This window comes from Anguilla anguilla, chromosome 3 (genome assembly GCF_013347855.1).
Source record: "Anguilla anguilla isolate fAngAng1 chromosome 3, fAngAng1.pri, whole genome shotgun sequence".
Taxonomy (NCBI): Eukaryota; Metazoa; Chordata; class Actinopteri; order Anguilliformes; family Anguillidae; genus Anguilla; species Anguilla anguilla.
In genome coordinates this window covers 71,612,875-71,636,140 of record NC_049203.1, presented here as the reverse complement: position 1 = coordinate 71,636,140, position 23,266 = coordinate 71,612,875, and the positions used below count along the sequence as shown (strand labels likewise).

Genomic DNA, 23,266 nt, shown 5'->3' with positions numbered 1-23,266 from the left:
GTGTTCACCAAGCAATCCTTTAGGTTTTATATGTTTGTCCCACAAGACTTTAGCCTGGTTTACTGGTTGAACGAATTCACACATCCACACACACCCACACAGGCACAGCCACACCCACACACACACACACCCACACAGGCACAGACACACACACACACACAGACACACACACACACCCACACAGACACACACACACACACACACACACACACAGACACAGATACAGACACAGACACACACACACACACACACACAAAAAGAGTGTCAAAAACTGGCTAAACAAAAATATGAAGACAAAGCAGAGCTCAGTCTGCAAGTTTAGCAGGGGATAGTGTGATTGCATTATTCAATTTAAATTACTCTGAATAATTGGGAATACTATATTATGTCAGAACTAATGTTCAGCATTCTGATGAAAATGTTTAAATAAAAATATATAATAAATTAAAGATGACTAGGATTAGGCCCCTTTTTGAACACAGGTTTGCTGTACCACTGTGTCAGTCTCTAGAAATTAGCCTGATCTCTTCATATACACGAGTACCTTTGCATGTGATGTGGCTGAAAACTTTTGTTTTTTTCCTGTGGCTCTGACAGAACATACTATATGTAAATGTGTCCCAACACTTTGGAGAATGTTTGATTCTGCTGCCAAAGATTTCCTGGATTGCGAGTAGAGTGATTATTCCCCTTCTTTTAGGCCTGTGGTAAACTGTATTACAGCACATTTAGGGAAATTGAAAATGCTGTGCCATATCAGAACACACCTTTGTACAGTATATTACATATTCCAAAAATTTGAAATGGGTTCATAAAACACAAATTTTCAAATGTGTGGCATGCCACTCAACCAGTGAACTGGAATCTGAAAACTATCTAATCAGTAATGAGGGCCGTCTGGGTAGTGTCTGGGTATAAGCACTCGCCTACCACCGCAGAGATCTGGATTCAATCCCCGGCAGCGGTACATCCGGCTTGGTCAGACATTCCTATGAACATAATTGGCAGTGTTCGCAGGTGGGAAGCCGGTGAGGGTATAATCGTTACATTAGCAACTCCTACTGGGCCCCTGTTCAGTGGGGAAGGGATCTAGGGGAGATAGCGTGACAATACGCTCTCCCAGTGAAACTCCTCGCTGTCAGGTGAAAGGAAGCGGCTGGCGACTCCACATGTATCAGAGGAGGCATGTGGTGGTCTACACCTTCCCCAGACCAAAAGAGGATAGCACATCGACCAGGAATGTGATACACATGGGGAATTGATATAATGACTAAATTGGGGAGAAAATGGCAAAAAAGGTTTAGTTTAGTTTAGATTTAGAATTAAATATACAAAGTAGTGGTAGTTAGTCCATGTATAGTTTGAAGAGATGAGTCTTCAGACCACGGCGGAAGATAGGTAGTGAGGGAAAGGTTTGAAGAGGGACACCCACACTAATAAAGAATTACAATATGTGAGATGATTGGATAAAAGCGCTATATAAATGCAGTCCATTTACCATTTATTCAATCAATCAATCAGTCAAATTTTATTTGTATAGCGTATTTTACAACAGTTGTCACAATACGCTTTACGGACAACCCTAGCCTAAACCCCCACAGGAGCAAGCCTAAGGCAACATTGGCAAGGAAAAACTCCCTGTGGCAGATGGGGAGAAACCTTGGAAGGAACCAGGCTCAAGGGGGAAGCCCATCCTCCTCTGGTCGGCTCAGGGTGATGACTGGTGACCAGCTTGTCAGCCAGTTTATGTATTAAGGAGGCAGAACATCTACATCTACATCTGGCTACATCTGGCTTTTCCAAACTATCCTGGGAATTTCATACATTTTGGAGTGTGTGAGCACACCACATACAACCCCATTAATCACCTTCAGACATTCAGCAAGGTGGCCCTCTCTGGACATGCCCCGCACCTGCCCTGTGGGGGTAGGCGGTACCGCACCTGCTTCCAGAACCGTGAGGAGGGGCGGAGTTGCTGCTCCCCTGCCCCGCCCAGCCTCCACCACTCCAGCGCCCCCTGCTTCCTCCTCAGGTGCAGCAAGGACTCTGGGAAGGTAGAGAAGTCTGTCACCTTCTCCAGCTCCACCAGGAGGACACGCAGCGTCTCCTCCACCAGGGCGCAGTGCATGCCTGTCTGCTGGGCAAAGAGGAGGTGGCCATCACCCCCAGCCCCACCCCACTCAGAGAAGGTGGAGGCAGTGTACAGCAGCAGGAAATGGCTGCTCTTGGCAATATTGTCCCGGATGCTGTCCACCATGGCTGCAGGGGAGGAAGGAGGCGGGGTTACAGGCTGTAGTGTAGGTTTACTGATGTATGTTAGCAGGTAGGAGTTGGGCACGCTTACTCTCCCCAGGCAGGCTGTCCCGGCCGAAGATGAAGAGCTTGTACCCGCATCTGCGCTCCAGAACCTGGGGCAGGGTGTGTAGTGCAAACGCCTCCGCTAGGCTCCGCCCACAGGAGCCCACATCACACATTCCAGGATACAGCACATACACATCATACGCCTTCCCATCAGCCCCTGGGGCATGGCACAGAACAAAGTCTGTTAACTGCTGTATGAGAGAGATATAATCACAGCTACCTGTGGTCTTGAGAGAGTGTGATCATATTGGGGGATAAAGGGTTAAAATTTAGTGGTGGGAACAGTGAGCCAGTACAACCCTATTGGCAAACAGAGTGATCCAGTATAACCCAATTGGAGAACAGAGTGATTCAGTACAACCCTACTGGAGAACAGAGTGATCCAGTACAACCCAGATATTAGGAAATATTTTTTTCACACAGAGAGTGGTCAATGTGTGGAATCGCTTACCTGGATATGTAGTGGAGGCATAAACACTGGGGGTATTCAAGGCCCAGCTTGATACAGTGTTAGATACTATCTAGCCTTAAGGTAGACTAAGCATTAAGTACCGTTTAGTGGAGGAATAGACGAGCAGCGACGGGCTGAATGGCCTGTTCTCATCTTATGTTATGTTATGTTATGTTAACCCTATTGGAGAACAGAGTGATCCAGTATAACCCGATTGAAGGACAGAGTGATCCAGTACTACTGGAGAAGAGAGTGATCCAGTACTACCCTATTGGAGAACAGGGTGATCCAGTACAACCCTATTGGAGAACACTCTGATCCAGTACAAATCTATTAAAGAACACTCTGATACTGTACATTATTGGTAGACACAGTGGTACTGGGAGCATTACTATATTTGGTGGTGACAGTGAAAGTATTACACTACATTTCATTAAACTATATTACATTACACTACACTAAACTACATTACAGTATACTATATTGCATCGCATTCATTCAGCAGATGGTCTTACCCAGAACAAAATGCTTAATGCAAAATGTTTAAAATGCTGGAGAACGTAAGTTTATTTACCTGATTTATATGAGTTCATGTGAGTAATAGTGATAAGCCTGGGAGTCATCACTAAAGCACTAAAGCAAATTACCAATACTGTAAAAAAAAAAAAAAACCATAGCATGATAATTCTATTGGTGGATAGAGAGAAGCAAAGCATCTGACTGGCTGATGCTACAGTGGAGGGTAGTTGTACAGTGAAAATTAACAAACTTAACTAACAAATGACTACTACATAAAGGACTTTATTTAATTTACTTTATTTTATTTGATGAGGGGAGTTGCTATTTATGAATTGTCATATAATTAATAGGATTATGGGTCAGCTGGGTTGCATGTGGACCTCTCTCTTTTTGCACTCCACCGTGTTTTTCAGTGGATACACACCATTTCCCCTGAATAAGGGTGTTAGTCGTGCAGAGCTCTGTGGTGAGAGGACCTTAACTCTGTGTGCAGATGAGAGTTCACAGCCGTGTGGTCAGTGAGGTGCGCCATACGATGCATTTCTGATCTGCATTATAACCAGCCCATCAGTTTGAATTACATTTGAATTACATATAACTCCTGCACCTACACAAAGACTAGGATGTGCTGGTGTGCATCACCAAGTACTATAACACCTGTTAAAGATTATGTTCATTCGTCCATTTACGTTCGGCCCCTTAAAATGGGGGACTATGTGTAAAAAGGGCCTGGACGGATCACCCGAGATATACCCTCAAATGAAAGCTGATAGCACTTAAATTCATTGTTTCATTTCAAATCCAATGTTCTGGAGTACAGAGTCAAAACAACAAAAATTGCGTCACTGCGCAAATGGTTTGGGACTATATGTAGCTCATTTTGCCCATGAAGGTGTACCTGGCCTTGGGTAGAGACACGGGAAGGAGCCTCTGCACCACAGAGCGAGGTCTATCTTCAGCAGCTGGTATGCGACAGTGCCCATGGTGAAGAGAAGCACCAGGCCCAAGAACACTAGAGCTATATGGGTCGGGAGGTCTGGATCTACAAGGGCAAGAAGGAAAAAGTTCAAAATTCGCAGAATATATATCTGTGTTCTACACTGTGCACTGAAACACTATCTACACCACACAAGGCAAACAGACAGCAGCTCCTGAATCACCGCAGCCTTCCAGGCCTGTGAGAATTGTGCCGTACACACTTTATACTTTTGTTCTGAAGGCTGTTGGTCAAATATTTTTTAAAAATGTAAAAGGGTCCAAACACTTACAGGATCGTTTCAAAGTCAAGTTTCCTCTTACGCCTCCTTTATCACTATGGACAACACATACGTATGTGTAACTAAAATCCTCCTCCTTTACTTCAGTGAACCTCAACACCAATTCAAGCTTCTCTTCATTTTCTCCCTTTTCTTTTCTGTGGAAAAATAAGACATGGACCACATGGGACACATATGGACACATACATAGCAGATAAAGGCCGAATGCTCCAGAAATAAACACAGCAGTAAGAAACTCATATTGCCAAAGTGCAGATGTGCAAATGGGGCTTCTTCTCAGTTCTTATCCCTTCTCTATCTGTTACCATTTCTCCTGTCTGCCTGTGTGGATTAAGTACAGAAACAAAAGGAAGGCAGGCCTGTCTGTTCTCCTTTTTATGTATGAACCTCATTATCTAAATCGTTTAACAAAATATTAAACAAATAAAAAACAGCAATGTTCATCATTTTTGTTTCAGGTCCACCATAGCTCTTCATTATAAACAACGGTAACATGAGATGGTTGGTGGACACCTCCTTGAGGTAAAAAGAATTACACACCTATGTTCGGACAGAGGGACATAATGTAACAGTATTGACAGTCCTATACATGGCAATGTCAAGACAGAGGGACATAATGTAACAGCATTGACAGTCCTATACATGGCAATGTCAAGATAGAGGGACATAATGTAATGGAATTGACAGTCAGAGAAGAGGAATCACGTGTAATCGTTGGTCAGTGAGTTAAATACACTATACATGCATTCTAGAGGTAGGACTGGACTCACCTTTTAAAAGCCTGGTGCACACGGACTGAAGAATTGGAAGAAATTAACTCTGGCCCTACATCCTTCTTTTCCCTCCACCAGCTGACAACCACTGTGTTATTCCCTCTGCCTGGCACATGCACCTGGCAGATGTCACTGAAGGGAGACCCTGCGATCAGTGACAGAGTGTTAACAGGGAGGAAGAAGCCAAAAATGTAAGATTATAAAAGAGAAACCAAGCTTGATTGTTTGTGTGTGTGTGTGGGTGTGTGTGTGTGAGTGTGTATGTGTGTGTATTTGCAGGTGTGTGCGTGTGTGTGTTTCAGTGTGTGTGGACATGTATTATTATCTTTGTGAGAACCAAATGATCCACAAGGATAGAAAGATGAGGAAAATTACACAAGGTGGAGAACTTTTGCTGGTCCCCACAAGTTCAAGAGGCTGTTTTAGGGTTAGGGTTAAGGTTAAAATTAGGTTAAGGTTAGGGTTAAGGTTAGGCATGTAGTGGTTGGGGTTAGGGTTAGGGTTAGAGGTTATGGAATGAATGTAGTCAATGGGAAGTCCTCACAAGTATAGCAATAAATTCTTGTGTGTGTGTGTGTGTGTGTCTGTGCGTGTGCGTGTATTTGGGTGTGTGTGTGTGTGTGTGTGTGTATGAGTGTGTGTGTTTAAGTGTGTGTGAGTGTGTATGCGTTTGAGTGTGTGTGAGTGTGTGTTTGAGTGTGTGTGTGCGTGCGTGTGTGTGTGCACATGTGCATGTGTGTGCGTGTGTACGTGTGTGGTGATGTAGAGATGGTCTCACCACACGTTGCCTCGATCTCCTCATTGTTTGGCTTAATCATTTTGGGCTTCAAATTCCATTCATCTGTGAAGACATTTGGCTGTTAAATGAACATTCCTCCCTATTTGGACATGTGGCACAACATAACCATGAGAATACCTTTTTTTATCCCATCTCAGGAACCATCAGTTCATTTCTATATTGCATCTGCACTCAATTACAACAAAACAGGAGACAATAGGCTATCTGGCAAAATAAGCTTGAAATGTGTCACTGTGGCAGTACTTGAATGCTTCCAGCACCACAGACAGGAGTACAGTGCCTGATGTATGAAGCTAGGTTACAAAATACAAGATTATTCATAGTCGTGATGTGGTCTGAGGACCATAGATTGCCTCAGACTCCGCCTCTGCATCATGCTGTGGTCTTAGGACCATAGACTGCCTCAGACTCCGCCTCTGCATCATGCTGTGGTCTTAGGACCATAGACTGCCTCAGACTCCGCCTGCGCATCATGCTGTGGTCTGAGGACCATAGACTGCCTCAGACTCTGCCTGTGCATCGTGATGTGGTCTGAGGACCATAGACTGCTGCTGGTGGAGAATAATCTGGGCAGGAAGCTCTCGCTGCACACATTCATTTCACAGACCTCACTTTTACACTTTTACTGCAACTGGCCAGATAGTGCAGACAATGTTCTGCATTCCAGCCCCAGACAGTTGCACAAACAGATATGCCCTTTTTTTCCAATTCCAATTCATTTTAAAAAGCTTGTTTCCACTATTTAACCTGGGTGGAATGTAGCTTTGTCCACACTACTTCGTTATTACTAAAAAAATAACTACTTGAAAGAAAATTTTAGTGGTTAACCTACCAAATGGTATTAATAAATATAGTTAAGCTGGTAGCCATGTTACATGTTACGTTACTCCCCAACAGTGATTACAATGCAGAATGCCATGCCACAGTATTGTCCTTGGTTACACACCTTCATGAATATTCATAAGATTCATAAGACGGTCTCACCTCTGACTTTAAGGTAGATTGTCATGGCCATGTATCCGACTGCTCCGGAGAGAGTGAAGTTCAGACGGCAGGTGTGAAAGCCTTCATCACTGGGAGACACGTTCTGCACAAGGAGTCTCTCGCCGGCAGACCCGTACTTTTCCCCCTTCTGGATCAGCTCACAGCTCTGTGCAGCAGAGACACCACTGGCTTTCTGATGATGGGCACAGTTCATTTTCACCAAACACTGAATTAACTTTCTGAAGTTTAACTTTCAAGCAATCAGTTAAATCTGTGGATTATACATCACCTGACCTGATACTGTTGGATAAATCACAAAAACCTCCAACACAAATTTAAGACCCACCCTCCCCTCTAATTCCAACCCATTAATACTCCAATCTTATTAAATTAAGTCCAACAATTTTGAATTTTTACGGTTTTTATGTTTTCTGTAGTTTGTTAAGGATGTTTTTTTGATACATATATTCACAATTTGTATTATAGTTTAGCATGGTTAACTTGCATTTAGAGCTTTAGTGAAATTGAGCTTTAGAATGTGATCCAGGTCTGCCACTGCTTGTTACACAGCTGAATGCTCCACATGCAGCCCTTCTTCTCCAGATCTACTCTTGTTGCTCTCTTTCCTGTTTTGTATTGTTTCACTCTGAGGACTCACCTTGTACCACTGGATAGTATCCTTGGAGGCCATAAAAGGTAAAGTTATTTTGCAGACCAAAAAGTCATTGCTGACTATGGTGAGCTCCTGAGTTTCTGTGACTGGGTGTTGACAGTACTCTGCCATGGTCTCATTCACAATCAGCATTGAGGTTTGTTGGAAGCACTGGTCAGGAGTTCTGTTTGTAAGAAGAAAGAAGAGCTTACGATTGAAGAGAAGCACCATGGTCTGGACATTCTAAGAGCAGCTTTAATTTCAGAGAAGCAGGGTGTAGCTAAAGTTCAGAAGAATAATTATGATCAGAAAACAAAAACTGAATTTACCCAGAATTGATGCAAAACAGGGGTTTAACCTGTCACTAAACATCTGCCTGTGCATACTTACTAAGTGCATACTTACAATGTCCTGTGAAGAGGCCACACCCCCATATCTCCCACCCTATCCACACCCTCCAACCAACACACCTCAGAACACACTGATAGTAGCCAGCATCCTCCAAGGTAGTGGTCAGGAACCACAGCATGCTCTTTTGAACCTGGATCCTCCCTGTCTCTCCAAACAGCTGCCTCCCAGTCCTCCGGTCATACCAGGAGATGTTGTAGGGCGTGACACTGTAGTTGAAGACGTGAGCTTTGGCCAGCATGCAGTTGAGAAAGGCAGCTTCCCCATGAATGGAGAAAGTCCTCTCAGACTCGTAATCTTTACATTTCTCTGCAAAGAAATGCACAGACAGAGGAAGAGAGATGAAGAGAGGGACAGGGAAAGATGGTGAAAGGAAGACATGATGAAAGAAAAATGAAGAGGAACAGAGAGATATAGGGAAATAGCAATGGTGAAAGAGAGGTAGGGGAGATATACAGGGGGAGAGATGGACAGAAAGGAAAAGGAAGGAGAGAGAGAAAGGGAGAGAGACAACAGGATAGATTCACTTTCTGTATGTTTGAGTGTGCATGCAAGTGTGTGAGAGTGAGAGTGTGAGTATGTGTGTGCATTTGACCAGTAGAATGTTTGCTCTGTTTCTAACTAGATAGATTGTCATTTAGTACTTACCACCTATCATAACAGTAGCACCTCTGAGGAAGACTGCAGACATGAGGAAGATGAATGAAGTTTGACCCATATCTGTGCCTGAAAACAGATGCCTGAGAATACAATTTTATTATAACATGTACATTAATATGTATACTGCCACATTAATATGTATACAGCCATTTAAATTCATTTATGTTATTATCCAGAGCAATTTTAAAGAATGAAATTTTTTTGAACGTCCATCCAGTTCCTGTGTGACGTTCATCATGTCTCACTGCATAAATTAAACTGTATATATGCAATATTGGTATATATGGGTATGAAACAATCCATTTCAATTCAGCCACTTTAGGAAAATAACTGAAGTTCAAATTCATTTATTTAAAATTATTATAGCAATTTTTAAAACATATCTATCCAAAAATGCCACAGTGCCACAGGACAAATGTAATCATCTGTTGGCAAATTCAGAACCCTCCATAAAATACATGCAGGCAGATGTGATTGCAGCATACCAAGAGAAGTAAAGAAGTCTTACATCGTGCAGGAAAGTTTGACCTGCTAAACAACTCCCTCTCACAGCTTCCCTATAGTCACACAGCTTACCACAGACACTACAGGGGCGACATAGCTCAGGAGGTAAGACCGATTGTCTGGCAGTCGGAGGCTTGCCGGTTCAAACCCCGCCCTGGGCGTGTCGAAGTGTCCTTGAGCAAGACACCTAACTCCTAACCCCTAACTGCTCTGGAGAATGAGAGGCATCAATTGTAAAGCGCTTTGGATAAAAGCGCTATATAAATGCAGTCCATTTACTACACAGACACTACCACAGACAGAAAACAGATCCCTCCCCATGGTCACACAGCTCACAGACACTACCACAGACAGAAAACAGATCCCTCCCCATGGTCACACAGCTCACAGACACTACCACAGACAGGAAACAGCTCCCCCGCCCCATGGTCACACAGCTCACAGACACTACCACAGACAGAAAACAGATCCCTCCCCATGGTCACACAGCTCACAGACACTACCACAGACAGAAAACAGATCCCCTGCCCTGTCCCCTGCCCTGCCTCCTGCCCTTTCTCCTGCCTTGTCCCCTGTCCTATCCCTTTCTCCGACCCTGTCCCCTGTCCTGCCCTGTCCCCTGTCCTGCTCTGTCTCCTGTCCTGTCCCCTGCCATGTCCCCTGCCCTGTATCCTGCCCTGTCCCCTGTCCTGCCTCCTGCCCTTTCTCCTGCCCTGTCCCCTGTCCTGCCCTGTCCCCTGCCCTGTCCCCTGTCCTGCTCTGTCTCCTGTCCTGTCCCCTGCCATGTCCCCTGCCCTGTATCCTGCCAGGACAGGAGACAGAGCAGGACAGGAGACAGGGCAGGAGGCAGGGAACAGGGCAGGAGACATGGCAGGAGACAGGACAGGACAGGACAGGGGACAGGGCAGGAGACATGGCAGGGGACAGGGCAGGAGACAGGGCAGGGGACAGGGCAGGAGACAGGGCAGGAGGCAGGGCAGAGGACAGGGCAGAGGACTGTGTGGAGGTATGGGGAAACACATACAAAACCAACACTACTCCAATTTTCATCCTACAGATGAGAGCTATAAGAATTGTAAATCGAACAGATTATTACGAACCGACCAATGCGCTATTTATCAACTTACATGCTTTAAAATTTTGTGATCTAGTTGATCTCGAAACTGCACAGATAATGTACAAAGCACAAAATTAATTTGCCTCATAACTGTATTCAGAGGTTGTTTGAAATTAGAGAGAACCAGTATGAATTTAGGGGAATAGGTATGTTTAAAAAAACAAGAGTAAGGACAAATATAAATATTAGATGTATATCTGTCAAAGGGGTTAATTTGTGGAATAGTTGTGACAAGGAATTAAGAATGTGTAGTTCACTTTGCAAATTAAAAAAAAATGTTTAAAAATAAAGCGGTAAACAAATATAAAATGGCATTATGATCATTATTGTGTATGAAATATTCAGAACTTTTATTTTTGTATAGCCTAAACCTAGTAGTGAAAGGGTTGCCTATTAGAATATGTTATGTAAAAAGGGTAGGTATAATAAGCTGAAGCTGCAGCCTACACCTTTTCGGTCAATATTTTTGGTTTTCCTTTTAATTTAATGCCTTATTGCATTTATTTATTTCTATGTGCATTCTTTTTGGAAAATTGTTAATAAGGGCCGAAATAAATTACTACTACTACTACTACTACTACACACAGACACACGCAAACATTTTCACACTCATACTCACGCACACACACACATACACACACATATTCATACTCACACACACAGACACACACTCACAGACGCATAATCACGCTCAAACTTACACTCACACAGACAATCAGATGCACATAGACTACCATGCAATCTCGGGTAGGCTGTAACACGTTTGGTTATTTGTCCCAATAGTGTCACGTACTGCCCATAAAGTCCCTTTAGATGCCTGTATTCCTTTCAAAATACAAACTTGAAACAGTATGAAAGACAAATAAAACCATAAAATCTTAAGTTACTTACGAGCGAAGAATATTTCGTTGACATGTGGCCATTGCTCAGTTCGCTCCTGACAGTGCTAGAGTGTAGCCTTGCAGACATAGGGAATGGATGTGTGAACTAATCGCTTGCGCAATTTCCTCTCACTTGTGCAGTTTTTTTAAATATTTTTTTGGAGAGAGCTGCCGACACTCACAGGCATGTCTTACTGATTTACGGGACAGAATGTTAACAGAAACAGCAACAATTTTTTTTTTAATTATATTTTATGATGAGCGAATAGGCAAAAGTAATCCTTTGCAATGTACATTTTCCCTATACATTTGAATTTGCAACAGATAATTTTAAAGAGGATACTCCACAAAAAAGAAGCATTTTGAATACAGCCTAATTTCCTGTTATAACTGTCCGGTCTTTGTACATTTCCTAAACATTCAGAAAACAGATTATGGGGATTTAAAAATATGCATTTCAATGTAAGCAGCTTATTGACATTGCACATATAAGATGTTTGACAATCTATACTGTGCCATTTTAAAGTTTGAGAGACATTGGATTTAGCAGTCTGTTTTTAGAAAAATTCCATTAAATGGAACTGATCATATGTACCAATCAGGATTTCTTAACAAAGCCAGTCATACTTAATGGTCAACCTGTTAAAACTGTAGACTGTTTCCAGTACTTGGGCACAATTATGGATAATAAACTGAGCTTCTCTGAAAACACTGAATATATATTCAAGAAATGTTCACAGCGCCTTTATCTTCTCAGAAGACTCAACAGTCTTATTAATTTTAGTCTTATTAAGCCAATTAATTTTAGAAACTGTACAAGGCTCGGCTCGAGAGCGTACTCACTTCTAACCTTACATCATGGTTTGGCAAACTCAACTGCGGATTAAGGAGTAAGCTTGCCAGAATTGTAGCATGTAGAGCAGAAAGCCTCAGCATCCTGTAAAGTAGGTAAGCCTCAGTAGCATGTACAGAAGGTAAGCCTCAATAGCATGTAGAGTAGGTAAGCCTCAGTAGCCTGTAGAGTAGGTAAGCCTCAGTAGCCTGTAGAGTATATAAGCCTCAGTAGCCTGTAGGGAAGGTATGCCTCAGTAGCCTGTAGAGTAGGTAAGCCTCAGTAGCCTGTAGAGTAGATAAGCCTCAGTAGCCTGTAGAGCAGGTAAGCCTCAGTAGCCTGTAGAGTAGGTAAGCCTCAGTAGCCTGTAGAGTAGATAAGCCTCAGTAGCCTGTAGGGAAGGTATGCCTCAGTAGCATGTAGAGTAGGTAAGTCTCAGTAGCATGTACAGCAGGTAAGCCTCAGTAGCCTGTAGAGCAGGTAAGCCTCAGTAGCCTGTAGAGCAGATAAGCCTCAATAGCCTGTAGAGCAGGTAAGCCTCAATAGCCTGTAGAGCAGGTAAGCCTCAGTAGCCTGTAGAGTAGGTAAGCATCAGTAGCATGTAGAGCAGGTAAGCTTCAGTAGCATGTAGAGCAGATAAGCCTTAGTAGCATGTAGAGCAGGCAAGCCTCAGTAGCATGTACAGTAGGGTAGCCTCAGTAGCATGTACAGAAGGTAAGCCTCAGTAGCCTGTAGAGTAGGTAAGCATCAGTAGCATGTAGAGTAGGTAAGCATCAGTAGCATGTAGAGCAGGTAAGCTTCAGTAGCATGTAGAGCAGATAAGCCTCAGTAGCATGTAGAGCAGGCAAGCCTCAGTAGCATGTCGAATAGGTAAGCCTCAGTAGCATGTAGAGCAGATAAGCCTCAGTAGCATGTAGAGCAGATAAGCCTCAGTAGCCTGTAGAATAGGTAAGCCTCAGCAGCATGTAGAGTAGGTAAGCCTCAGTAGCATGTAGAGTAGGTAAGCCTCAGTAGCATGTAGAGTAGGTAAGTCTCAGTAGCATGTAGAGCAGGAAAGCCTCAGTAGCATGTAGAGTAGGTAAGCCTCAGTAGCCTGTAGAGCAGGCAAGCCTCAGTAGCATGTACAGTAGGTAAGCCTCAGTAGCATGTAGAGTACATAAGCCATGCACTGGTATACCATGCAATAAGGCCTTTACGTATTTGTACTGTAGTTTTTTAGCAAGGGTTAACACTCCAGGCTGACGCTTCCTGTGTGGGTTATCAGTTCATCATCCACTGTGGTCAGAGCCTTGCATGCTTTTAGGTGGTAGAGGACTGCTATTCACTTGGCTTTGAGCAGTAAGTAACCACATGGCTCATTTGCACGTTAAGGGGTGTGGGATGCTTGCAAGGCATGCATATGACCAGGGATTTTCCGTTACAGAAAACTCACTTTGGTTTCATGTGTAATTTCCAAAGAACTCTGTAAATAAGTGAATCAGCTCTAAAATGGGCTTTTGGGCTGTTTTCTGTTAAAGGATGTGCACATGCGTGAGAGAGTAATTCATGCCTGTGTGTGTACAGCGTGAATGTGTGCACATGTTTGTGCTTGTGCATAACTGTGTGGTGTATTGTGTGTGCATGTTTGTTTGTGTATATTATGTGTGTGGGTGTATTGTGTGCGTGTGTTTGTTTGTGTGTATATTGTGTGTGTGGGTGTATTGTGTGTGCGTGTTTATTTGTGTGTATATTGTGTGTGTGGGTGTATTGTGTGTGTCTGTGAGGGAGAATTCCTGAAGGTCATTTTGTCAGTAGGGGATACTTCCAGACAAAACAGATCTACACTTCTGTATATTACTTTAAGTTTATTTCAAGAAAAAAAATGAACAACAACAATAAAAAACAACCTTCAGGAAAATACACTTCCCATGATGCACAGAGAGGACATAAGTTAATAGAGCATGGCTGAAAACATGTCAGGTGACCAGGTCCGCACTGTGCCAGAGAGCAAGAGCAACAGAGCATTGCTGTAACATCACAACAACGTTGAGTGACATCTGGCAATTAATTAACAACCTATCTTTTGTTATTACAACAGTAATTTAAAACCTCATCAGCTTGCAGCTGATGATACTGCTATGAGCTCAATCATACTAAATACAAGTGGAGGTAACAAAAAACATGATTCATAAATATGATGCACGTTAGTGTAACAAAACATTGTTTCTGTAAACACTTGCTTCATATAGGGTGTGCATTATGATTCAAATGCTGCAGTTGTATGATTATTTGATGGGCTTAAATGAAATCACAGAAAGAAACCACCCTTTCAAGCTTCTCAACTAAACCTAGATGGAAAAAAAACGATGCTAAAATACGTCAAAAAAACGCATTCTTCACATCGGTGTAGTGGTTTTTTTATACTGTTTACATTTGTATGCATGCCATCTTGGCACTTTAAAAAAAATCACAGCAAGGGCTTTTCACAGACTGCAGAGAAAGAGAGCAACAATGTATTCCATTTGAAAATTTCAACAGCTTTCATCAACAGCAAAAAAGTAATTTTACGAAAGTACCGATGCTTCTGCTCAGCATCAGGAGCAAGATCAGTAATCCAGGGTTTAGAAACCAACTGCCATTGACAAGCACATGCGCACACATATGTACACGCACGCACACATAAAAACTATCATACATACATTCATACACACACATACATACGCATATACACGCGTATACATATGTATACACAAGCACACACATGCACACACACACACACACACACACGCACACGCACACGCACACGCACACGCACACGCACACGCACACGCACACAAAAAGATCTGGGTCACGTAACACCTAGACAAACAGGAGCGGTCTGGGCCCCTTTCAGGAGGCTGAATGTTTATGGCACCCCAGTCTTGGGACTCAGAAAAGCGTCCAGGTCTCATCACAAACAAAGGGCCTCAGCTTCACAAACAAAGGGCCTCAGCTTCACAAACAAAGGGCCTCAGCTTCACAAACAAAGGGCCTCAGCTTCACAAACAAAGGGCCTCAGCTTCACAAACAAAGGCCTCATCTTCACAGATACGTTTGAAATGGCAACAGGAAACCAAGCGGATGACTCCTCCCCGTTCTCCTCTTGGGCACGGCTGATTGGACAGGCTGGGGTAAGCCTGTGTGGGATGGACAGGGCCCGGAGAATCACCGTGGGAGGCAGGTATTACACTTTTTGGATGTATTTAGTGTATTGCATTCAGTAAATTTAAATGGAACCAAGAAGAAAAAAGAAAAATGTTTGAACATTGAGGAAGAATATGGTTTTGAGTTAATCCGTTTTAAAAACAGGGTACTGCTATCTGAGCCAAGGCTCCCTATTCCCCTGTGAGTTATTCTAAAAGCTCCCTCTGTACACCTTCATGATGGCCAAAATGGTCCCATCTATCATCAGCATCTCTCTGATTGGGAAAGTCTCTTCAGAATAGTGTTCATCTTAGTTATTAAACAGTCTGGGGGAAGTCTCTCCTGTCCTTTCACGTATGAACAGAAGAATTGAAGGCATGCATTGGGGCATGGGAAAGAGGTAACCACATTTTGGGATGTGGGGGTTTGGGGGGGAGGGGGAGAATTACCTCCCTGGGGAGTCCATTAAAGTGACAAATGTCTAAAGAAGAAAAAGACTAAACAACTAAAAGAAGTATCCTTTTCTTCTTACTCATTTTCTCTCTAGAGAAATGAAAAGCTTTAGACCTTCTGCTGTATCTCTTCAAGCACGTATGTAGTCAGGGCACAATGTAAACGGAGAGAAATTCAGATCTGTGTGATATTAGCAGGAAAGGGTGAGGAGTGGTGGGGTTAAAAACAGATGCAATCTAAGAACAGAATTCAGTTACAGTTAAGCTTCCCAAGTGAAATCTGCCAAATGACACTTTGACCCCTAAACTCTGCCCTCGTCCTTCATAACCCTAACCCTGCGCCTCCACCTTGCACTGCCAGTGACTCTAAACACAGTCCTCTGCCGTACACCGCATGTGGGTGTAGGTGAGGAGGGGGGCAGGGGGGTCGTCAATTGTGTTGAGATGCAAAGACGGGTCTTTTCTGTGAAGGGGTGTGGTCACAAAAAAATGCTGTTTAACATTGGTCTGCTTGGTGACATCTTCGTTGTGGCGATGATCGTAACACTCCACGTCCACAGTCCCATCAACACTAGGGCCTTTCTTTTTGTTGTCATTTTTTGATTTATTAATTCATTTTAATAAATTTAATAAATTTTAATTGTTGACTCAATGTGTGGCCCAAGGTGTAGAGAGGTCAATAAGGTTAAAGGTCGCTGGGTTTTAGTTTTTGTTATGGTCGTCCCGAACGTTGAACGGGGCGCGTTCAGCATCTCTATCCTACCAGCTGAGCAGGGAGCTCCGCCCCAGGGTCATGAAGTACACCTGGCTAGAGCCGCCCGATCGCACGGAGGCGAAGAACACCTGCACAGGAAACACACACACAGGTATATGAGCACCTGCACAAGAAACACACACACAGGTATATGAGCACCTGCACAGGAAACACACACACAGGTATATGAGCACCTGCACAAGAAACACACACACAAGTATATGAGCACCTGCACAAGAAACACACACACACACACACACACACAGGTATATAAGCACCTGCAAAAAGAAACACACACATACACCCACAGGTATATAAGCACCTGCACAGGAAACACACACGCACACACACACACACACACACACACAGGTATATAAGCACCTGCACAAGAAACACACACACACACACAGACAGGTATATAAGCACCTGCACAGGAAACACACACACACACACACAGGTATATAAGCACCTGCACAAGAAACACACACACACACACAGGTATATAAGCATCCGTGCAGGAAACACACACACACACACAGGTATATAAGCACCTGCACAGGAAACACACATACTCACACACACAGTTACTGCACACATGCGCACACACACACACACACACACACACAGTTACTGCACGCACGCACACACACACACACACACACAGTTACTGCACACACACACACACACACACAGTTACTGAGTGCACACACACACACACGCACACAGTTACTGCACGCACACACACACACACACACACATACAGACACACATCTCACCTTGTCGTTCCTCTCGCACAGGAACTTCAGTCTCTGGGCTCTCTTGTGCATGAAGACTCCGTCCAGGTGACCCGTCTCCACAGAGCGGATCTCAATGGCCTTCTCCCCCCAGCCCATTATCTGGTTGGACCTGATGTAGGCTGCAGGGGGCGACAGAGAGCCGGGTTACACACAGGCCCATTAGGTTCCAAACAGGAAGGCGCCAAGGGGAGCACGGCGCGGAGCCCGAGGGGCGCGAGCACAGCCAGACGTACCCACAGAGGTGGGCATCTCGCCCCACTGCAGCACCACGTCTTTGGTGATCCGGCCATAGGTGTTGACGTACACGCCCTCGTCCTCATAGCACACCAGCAGCTCGATGCCATCTGCGTTCGGCAGGATGATTATGGCATGAGACTGAATACTCGTCTGAATCTGAGAGAGGCATGGAGGTGTCGAGCAGAGAGAGAGAGAAAGAGAGGTTATTCCACTCATGTCTTACATAATGTTGCTTAGAAACATACATTGTGGCCCCTTTCATCATCCACCCCACAAATTACTTATATTGCTATGCAAACTAAAATGCAGGTGTTCTATATGAAGACATTCTAAAACCATCAGCCTAATAACCAGCACTAGATCCATTTGCTCTCCCTGTTGTATCCTGCTCCTCCAGCTATGATTTTATAGAAGGACAGGGCTGAAGAACAAGCGATAGCATGCAGGATCACACCTGGGATTCAAACTTGCATCCCCTACAGGAGGAGATCACCAGCTGCATAACCACCACTACACACACACCTATCCAGCTCATTCCCCATATAGGCATGACCCTTACATGAGTGGGCAGGTAGATGTCGTACACTGCCCCCGAGTCCACATCCACAGCATGAAACCCTGAACAGGAGCCATAGATGACCTTTAACCTCTGGCCCTCTTCCACCGTCAGGTCCACCAGCAGGGGCTTGTGCACCAGGTCTCCAAATGACTGTAGAGGTCAAAGGTCAGTCAGTTACTCATCTGTCAAAATGATGCTGCAGTTGTGTTTCTGTTCACTCTTCAGTTCCGTTACAGATCATTTCCATGGTGATGAAAAGACTCAATGTGGTTCTTTCAATAAATCTGTGTCCAGTCATCAGCTCTACTAGTGGACAGTTAATGCAGGGATTTAAAGAACAGTCTGAAACATCTGTAAATATTTAATATAAATATGGAAAAAACATGTTATTCCAACTCTAGTCTAAAACAGGAAACTGGAATGCTAAGCATACTACCTGTACACTACCTCTACACTACCAGTATCAGTCTACCTGAGCGGCTCACCTTGAAGGCCATGAACTTGTGGTATGGCTTTGGGGCCCATGCATAGACTTCCACTGAATTCTTCAAAGCCAGAACTAAGAACTTGATTCGCTCATATTTCACTGGGGGGAAAATGACAGAAGTTGCAGAGGCACAGTGATGAACAGACCACAGAAGTCGTCAGTATGGCTTCAGGTGTCATGGAATTCCCCTGAAAACTAAGGACAAAGGGGCAACTACTCTACTGAGTTCAGTATTCAAAAATTATTTAAATGAACTGTAGTTAATTAATGTTATTATAAATTTTCAGGATGATATATGATCATTTTGTCACTTCTCTTTATTTGGGGGGAGGTTATCAATGCAATTAAATAAAATAAAAATTTGGACCAGCAATCCTAAAATCATTATCTCCTTAGGTTTCCATGTAAGATAGGGCATGTACAGTAGATATTAAAAATATTATTTTGCAATATCCATCATTCCACCTCGTTAATTGCTATTTATTGCATCCCTAAGCAACTACTGAAACATAAAATGAAAAATAATGCAATACTTTAATGTTTTATATGTTTTGGAAGCATAGGGGCATATGGTATTTCAATGTAGCTGTCAAGCAATACTGGCTTTTGGGAAGTAGGCTATATTACCCTGTAAGTATCTAGTGTATTAGTAGGCCAAACTAAACTTAGTAAGCTACAACCTACAGGAAATCAGTGATGTCACAGAGCATGAGAGGGGAATAACTTGTGTCTGTGAACTCACGAAGAACAAGGGCTTGTGCCTTACATCGAGCTGTCATCAGTGCCATCTTAAATTACATCTCAGCACAGCAACTTCACTCCATGTTCCCAAACTCCTAAAACTGCCGTCACAAACCACCATATACCCAAACATGCATTTTTCAGTTCATTATTATTTCAGTATTCAGTGAAGTTAAAAACCCTGACACCCCAAGATAGCCCTCCACACTGGGTCTACATGACAAATTTAGAGGACAAAAGCATAATCTGAGCAAGTGAATCTCACCCGCTGAATCTTAATCTCTGCTAGCTACAGAATTATCATGGTCATTTTACAATGTCTGACTGAGCAGCACAGGGTCCTACACCCCTGTCTGACTGAGTGCAGAGGTACATACCAACTTTATAATGCACACAGCCCTCCAGGTCCCCCACGGTGGTCCAGCCCTGCTTCTTCTCCACCTCTGGGTCATTGTGCAGAATTTTGTTTCTCAGCCAGGACAGGTAGTACACCCTCAGCTTGTTCTTCTTACCTGGGAGAGGAAACAGGAAGTACACACTGAGTCACGCTGCAAGTGAGAGAGAGAGAGCAGGCGTCAGAGCAGGAGACAGACCAGGTGACAGAGCCACCAGGAGTGTGACACCTGGGGAAAGAGAGAGCAGAAGGAGCAGGTGAGAGAGAGAGTAGGTGAGAGAGAACAGGTGAGAGGGAGAGCAGATGAAAGAGAGAGCAGGTGAGAGAGAGAGCAGGTAAGAGCGAGAGTAGGTGAGAGAGAACAGGTGAGAGGGAGAGCAGATGAAAGAGAGAGCAGGTGAGAGAGAGAGTAGGTAAGATTGAGAGTAGCTGAAAGAGAGAGTAGGTAAGATTGAGAGTAGCTGAAAGAGAGAGTAGGTAAGATTGAGAGTAGCTGAAAGAGAGAGTAGGTAAGATTGACAGTAGCTGAAAGAGAGAGTAGGTAAGATTGACAGTAGGTGAAAGAGAGCAGGTGAGAGAGAGCAGGTGAAAGAGAGTGCAGATGAGAGTGAGCAGGTGAATGCTACCTGATATAGTCACCAGGACATTGAGGCCCTCCAGCACGTCCATCTGCTGGAAGCGGCGGCGGCTTATGAGGGGGTAGACCTTCCCCTGGCCGCTGCGATCCAGCAGCATCAGCCCGCTCTCCGTGCCTACCAGCAGGTTCACACCTGGAGCAGCCAGAGAAGACACTCACACCTGGAGACAAACTGCACACAGGTAACTAACACCTGGAGGAAAACAACACCCACATAACTCACACCTGGAGACAAACTGCACACAGGTAACTAACACCTGGAATACCACACAGGTAACTCAGTCACACCTGGAGCAGCCACACACAATATTCACACACACTTAACTCACACATGCAGAAAATACCTGAAGAAATTCCACAGAAGGTAACACACACATGAAGTAAATCCACACAAGTCGCTTAGTGGGGACTGGGCCCGACCCCACAGGGTCAGTGTAGATCTTTACTCCACAGGGCCAGTCTACCCCAGAGGGCCAGTGTAGACCTCAACCCCACAGGGCCAGTGTAGACCTCGACCCCAGAGGCCAGTGGAGACCTCTACCCCGCAGGGCCAGTGGAGACCTCGACGCCACAGGGCCAGTGGAGACCTCTACCCCGCAGGGCCAGCATATCCCTCTACCCCACAGGGCCAGTGCAGACCTTTTCTCCACAGGGCCAGTGTAGACACTTACCCAAAGGGCCAGTGGAGACCTCTACCCCACAGGGCCAGTGTAGACCTCTACCCCACAGGGCCACTGCAGACCTTCACTCCACAGGGCCAGTCTACCCCACAGGGCCAGTGCAGACCTTTACCCCACAGGGCCAGTGGAGACCTCTACCCCATAGGGCCAGTGCAGACACCTGCTCCACAGGGCCAGTCTACCCCACAGGCCAGTGTAGACCTCTACCCCACAGGGCCAGTCTACCCCACAAGGCCAGTGCAGACACCTACCCCACAGAGCCGCACACAGTATCTCAGAGTTGAACCTCTTCTTGTATTTGCGGATCTCAGGGGTGTCGCTCTGCGGTCTGGTGTTCACAGGGTTCACATTGACCACAGAGCCCTTCCTGGAAGGGTCCTGCCTCAGGGCCTCCTGCAGCCTGGCCTCATTCCCAAAACCTGCTGATTACAACATACAGCTCAGAGGTCAGAGGTCACACCACAGCAGTAAGACTGCCAATCAGCAGGAAGGCCTTGCAGCTTCCATGTGATTGTAAAAACACATCACACAATCACATGGCAGCTGCAAGGCCCTTTACATTTCATTACAGGCATTTAGCAGACACTCTTATCCAGAGTGAGTTACACAACTGTTTTTACATAGCATTGCATCCAATTATACTGGATACACGGTTTCCGTCAGTGTATTGCAAGTCCAGTTTTTAAACTACAGTTACAGTGGGGCGGCTCGGTTGGAAAGCTCACCAGCGACATCTGTTGGTTAAAACGTGAACGCACTATAGGAAAACAGCAGGTCTGAGATTAGTGTTCTTTACCATCATTGTGTGTAGAGTGACGTTCAACACTTGACGCTTCCAGCTATCACAAGGCACCATTTCTTATTTAGTAGGCTAACTAACCTCGCTACAAACTTCCGCGTTATCACTCCATCTCGTTGGTAAGTAGGCATACATTCTTTTTATATTAACTTAAGCAGTGTGTAGGTAACGTTAAACTAGTAGCATGCATGTAACGTTCGATACATTGTAACATTACATGACTTATTAATCGAAATAACGACTTCACTTGTCTATTAATAACGTTAGCTTGATGACATTGATGTGCACGACAATGTTATGTCAATTTTTTTCCCGACTGTGAAAACTTGTTTACATTTCGGACAGATGTGGCTCCTGAGTAAATCTATCGTTGTTTCCATCACAGCACTTTCAACAAATAAAAATCAGGAAATCCTAAAATGTCTTCTTACGGTGCAGAGTGCCTGACCGGCAAACGCAGAAATGTGTTAGCACAGCGGCAAAATTAGGCTATATCTAAAAATACCATCTTTGGGGGAAAAAACGCTACGGTTGAGGGTCAGGCACTCTTCACGCATACCTGCAAACTAGTCGCTTTTTGGCGAAATTCGCCGTTTTGAATCCAAAATAGGTAATTTGTGTGATTCGTGTAGATCCGATGAGTTTTTGAAATTGGGAGTGGTGGCGGGGGTGGTTAACCTAGAAACCATCGTAACCTTTCGCCACGATCAGTTAGTAATGAGCCAATAACTGTTACACCACCGCTTTTTGTGGTGTTCACTCGCTGGGTGACGCTGTCATAAAATTTTCCCCGACCGTGAAGACTGCCTTGCTTGTTTACATTTTGGACAGATGTGGCTCGTGGATAAATCTATCGCTGTTTCCGTCGCAGCACTTTCGACACAAGCAATATTATAAGCACTAAATTTTACGACAACGCTAGCTAACCTTTCGAAAGTCATGTTAAACAAGTAGAAATAAACGCCATCAGCGGTGATCAACATATCTACCAATTATTTTAATAATGGATTTTCAGGCATAGATTTCGAATTATTTGTATTTTCTTGTCGACCATTAATGGAGAAGAGCCAACGTTTGTCAAATTGTCAAATTGTCTGTACCCACCGCTTACAGCAAAGTGCTAGTTATTTTTGGCTGGACCGCAATAGCGGGCCTGTCCTCAAAACCATATCCTAGGTTTTGACCTGGTCTTGTTTTTAAAGTGAAAGAAAACCACTGGGTGCCCTAGTGACGGGTGCTGAGCTGAAAAATGAGCAGGCAGAAAATCCCTTAAACTGATTAACGTTATTATTGTTGTCAACTTGTTTTTAATTATTGTACTTGATTAGAAATGACATATTACTAAATAT

The 23,266-nt window shown here is 44.2% G+C and overlaps 2 protein-coding genes across 8 annotated transcripts in view; both read right to left on the bottom strand.

Annotated features, from left to right (window-relative positions):
* Positions 1-1,656: 1,656 nt before the first annotated feature.
* LOC118222386 (interleukin-1 receptor-like 2) lies at positions 1,657-11,500 on the bottom strand. Of its 2 annotated transcripts, none has more exons than XM_035407956.1 (11): positions 11,397-11,500; positions 8,873-8,964; positions 8,287-8,533; positions 7,823-8,000; positions 7,165-7,357; positions 6,160-6,222; positions 5,379-5,526; positions 4,600-4,745; positions 4,230-4,373; positions 2,345-2,518; positions 1,657-2,259 (listed from the first exon to the last, which is right to left on the bottom strand). In XM_035407956.1, the coding sequence occupies exons 1-11, from the start codon at positions 11,426-11,428 to the stop codon at positions 1,871-1,873; spliced, it is 1,806 nt and encodes a 601-aa protein (XP_035263847.1). In that variant the 5' UTR covers positions 11,429-11,500; the 3' UTR covers positions 1,657-1,870. The 2 variants fall into 2 exon arrangements, with proteins under 2 accessions (XP_035263847.1, XP_035263848.1); XM_035407957.1 differs by having other exon boundaries at positions 7,165-7,330.
* A 2,547-nt stretch (positions 11,501-14,047) lies between these two features.
* Positions 14,048-23,266, bottom strand: part of LOC118223116 (mitogen-activated protein kinase kinase kinase kinase 4-like) — a 62,867-nt gene continuing 53,648 nt past the window's right edge. For 4 of the 6 annotated variants that reach the window (XM_035409275.1, XM_035409273.1, XM_035409278.1 and 1 more), the window contains 8 exons: positions 21,370-21,540; positions 20,428-20,571; positions 19,785-19,919; positions 18,665-18,765; positions 18,180-18,329; positions 17,617-17,776; positions 17,363-17,502; positions 14,048-16,675 (listed from right to left, as the gene is read on the bottom strand). In XM_035409275.1, the coding sequence (XP_035265166.1) occupies positions 16,592-16,675; positions 17,363-17,502; positions 17,617-17,776; positions 18,180-18,329; positions 18,665-18,765; positions 19,785-19,919; positions 20,428-20,571; positions 21,370-21,540 (1,085 nt within the window). In that variant the 3' untranslated portion in view covers positions 14,048-16,591. The remainder of the gene's footprint in view (positions 16,676-17,362; positions 17,503-17,616; positions 17,777-18,179; positions 18,330-18,664; positions 18,766-19,784; positions 19,920-20,427; positions 20,572-21,369; positions 21,541-23,266) is intronic. The other 2 variants (XM_035409274.1, XM_035409277.1) reach the window with 1 other exon arrangement.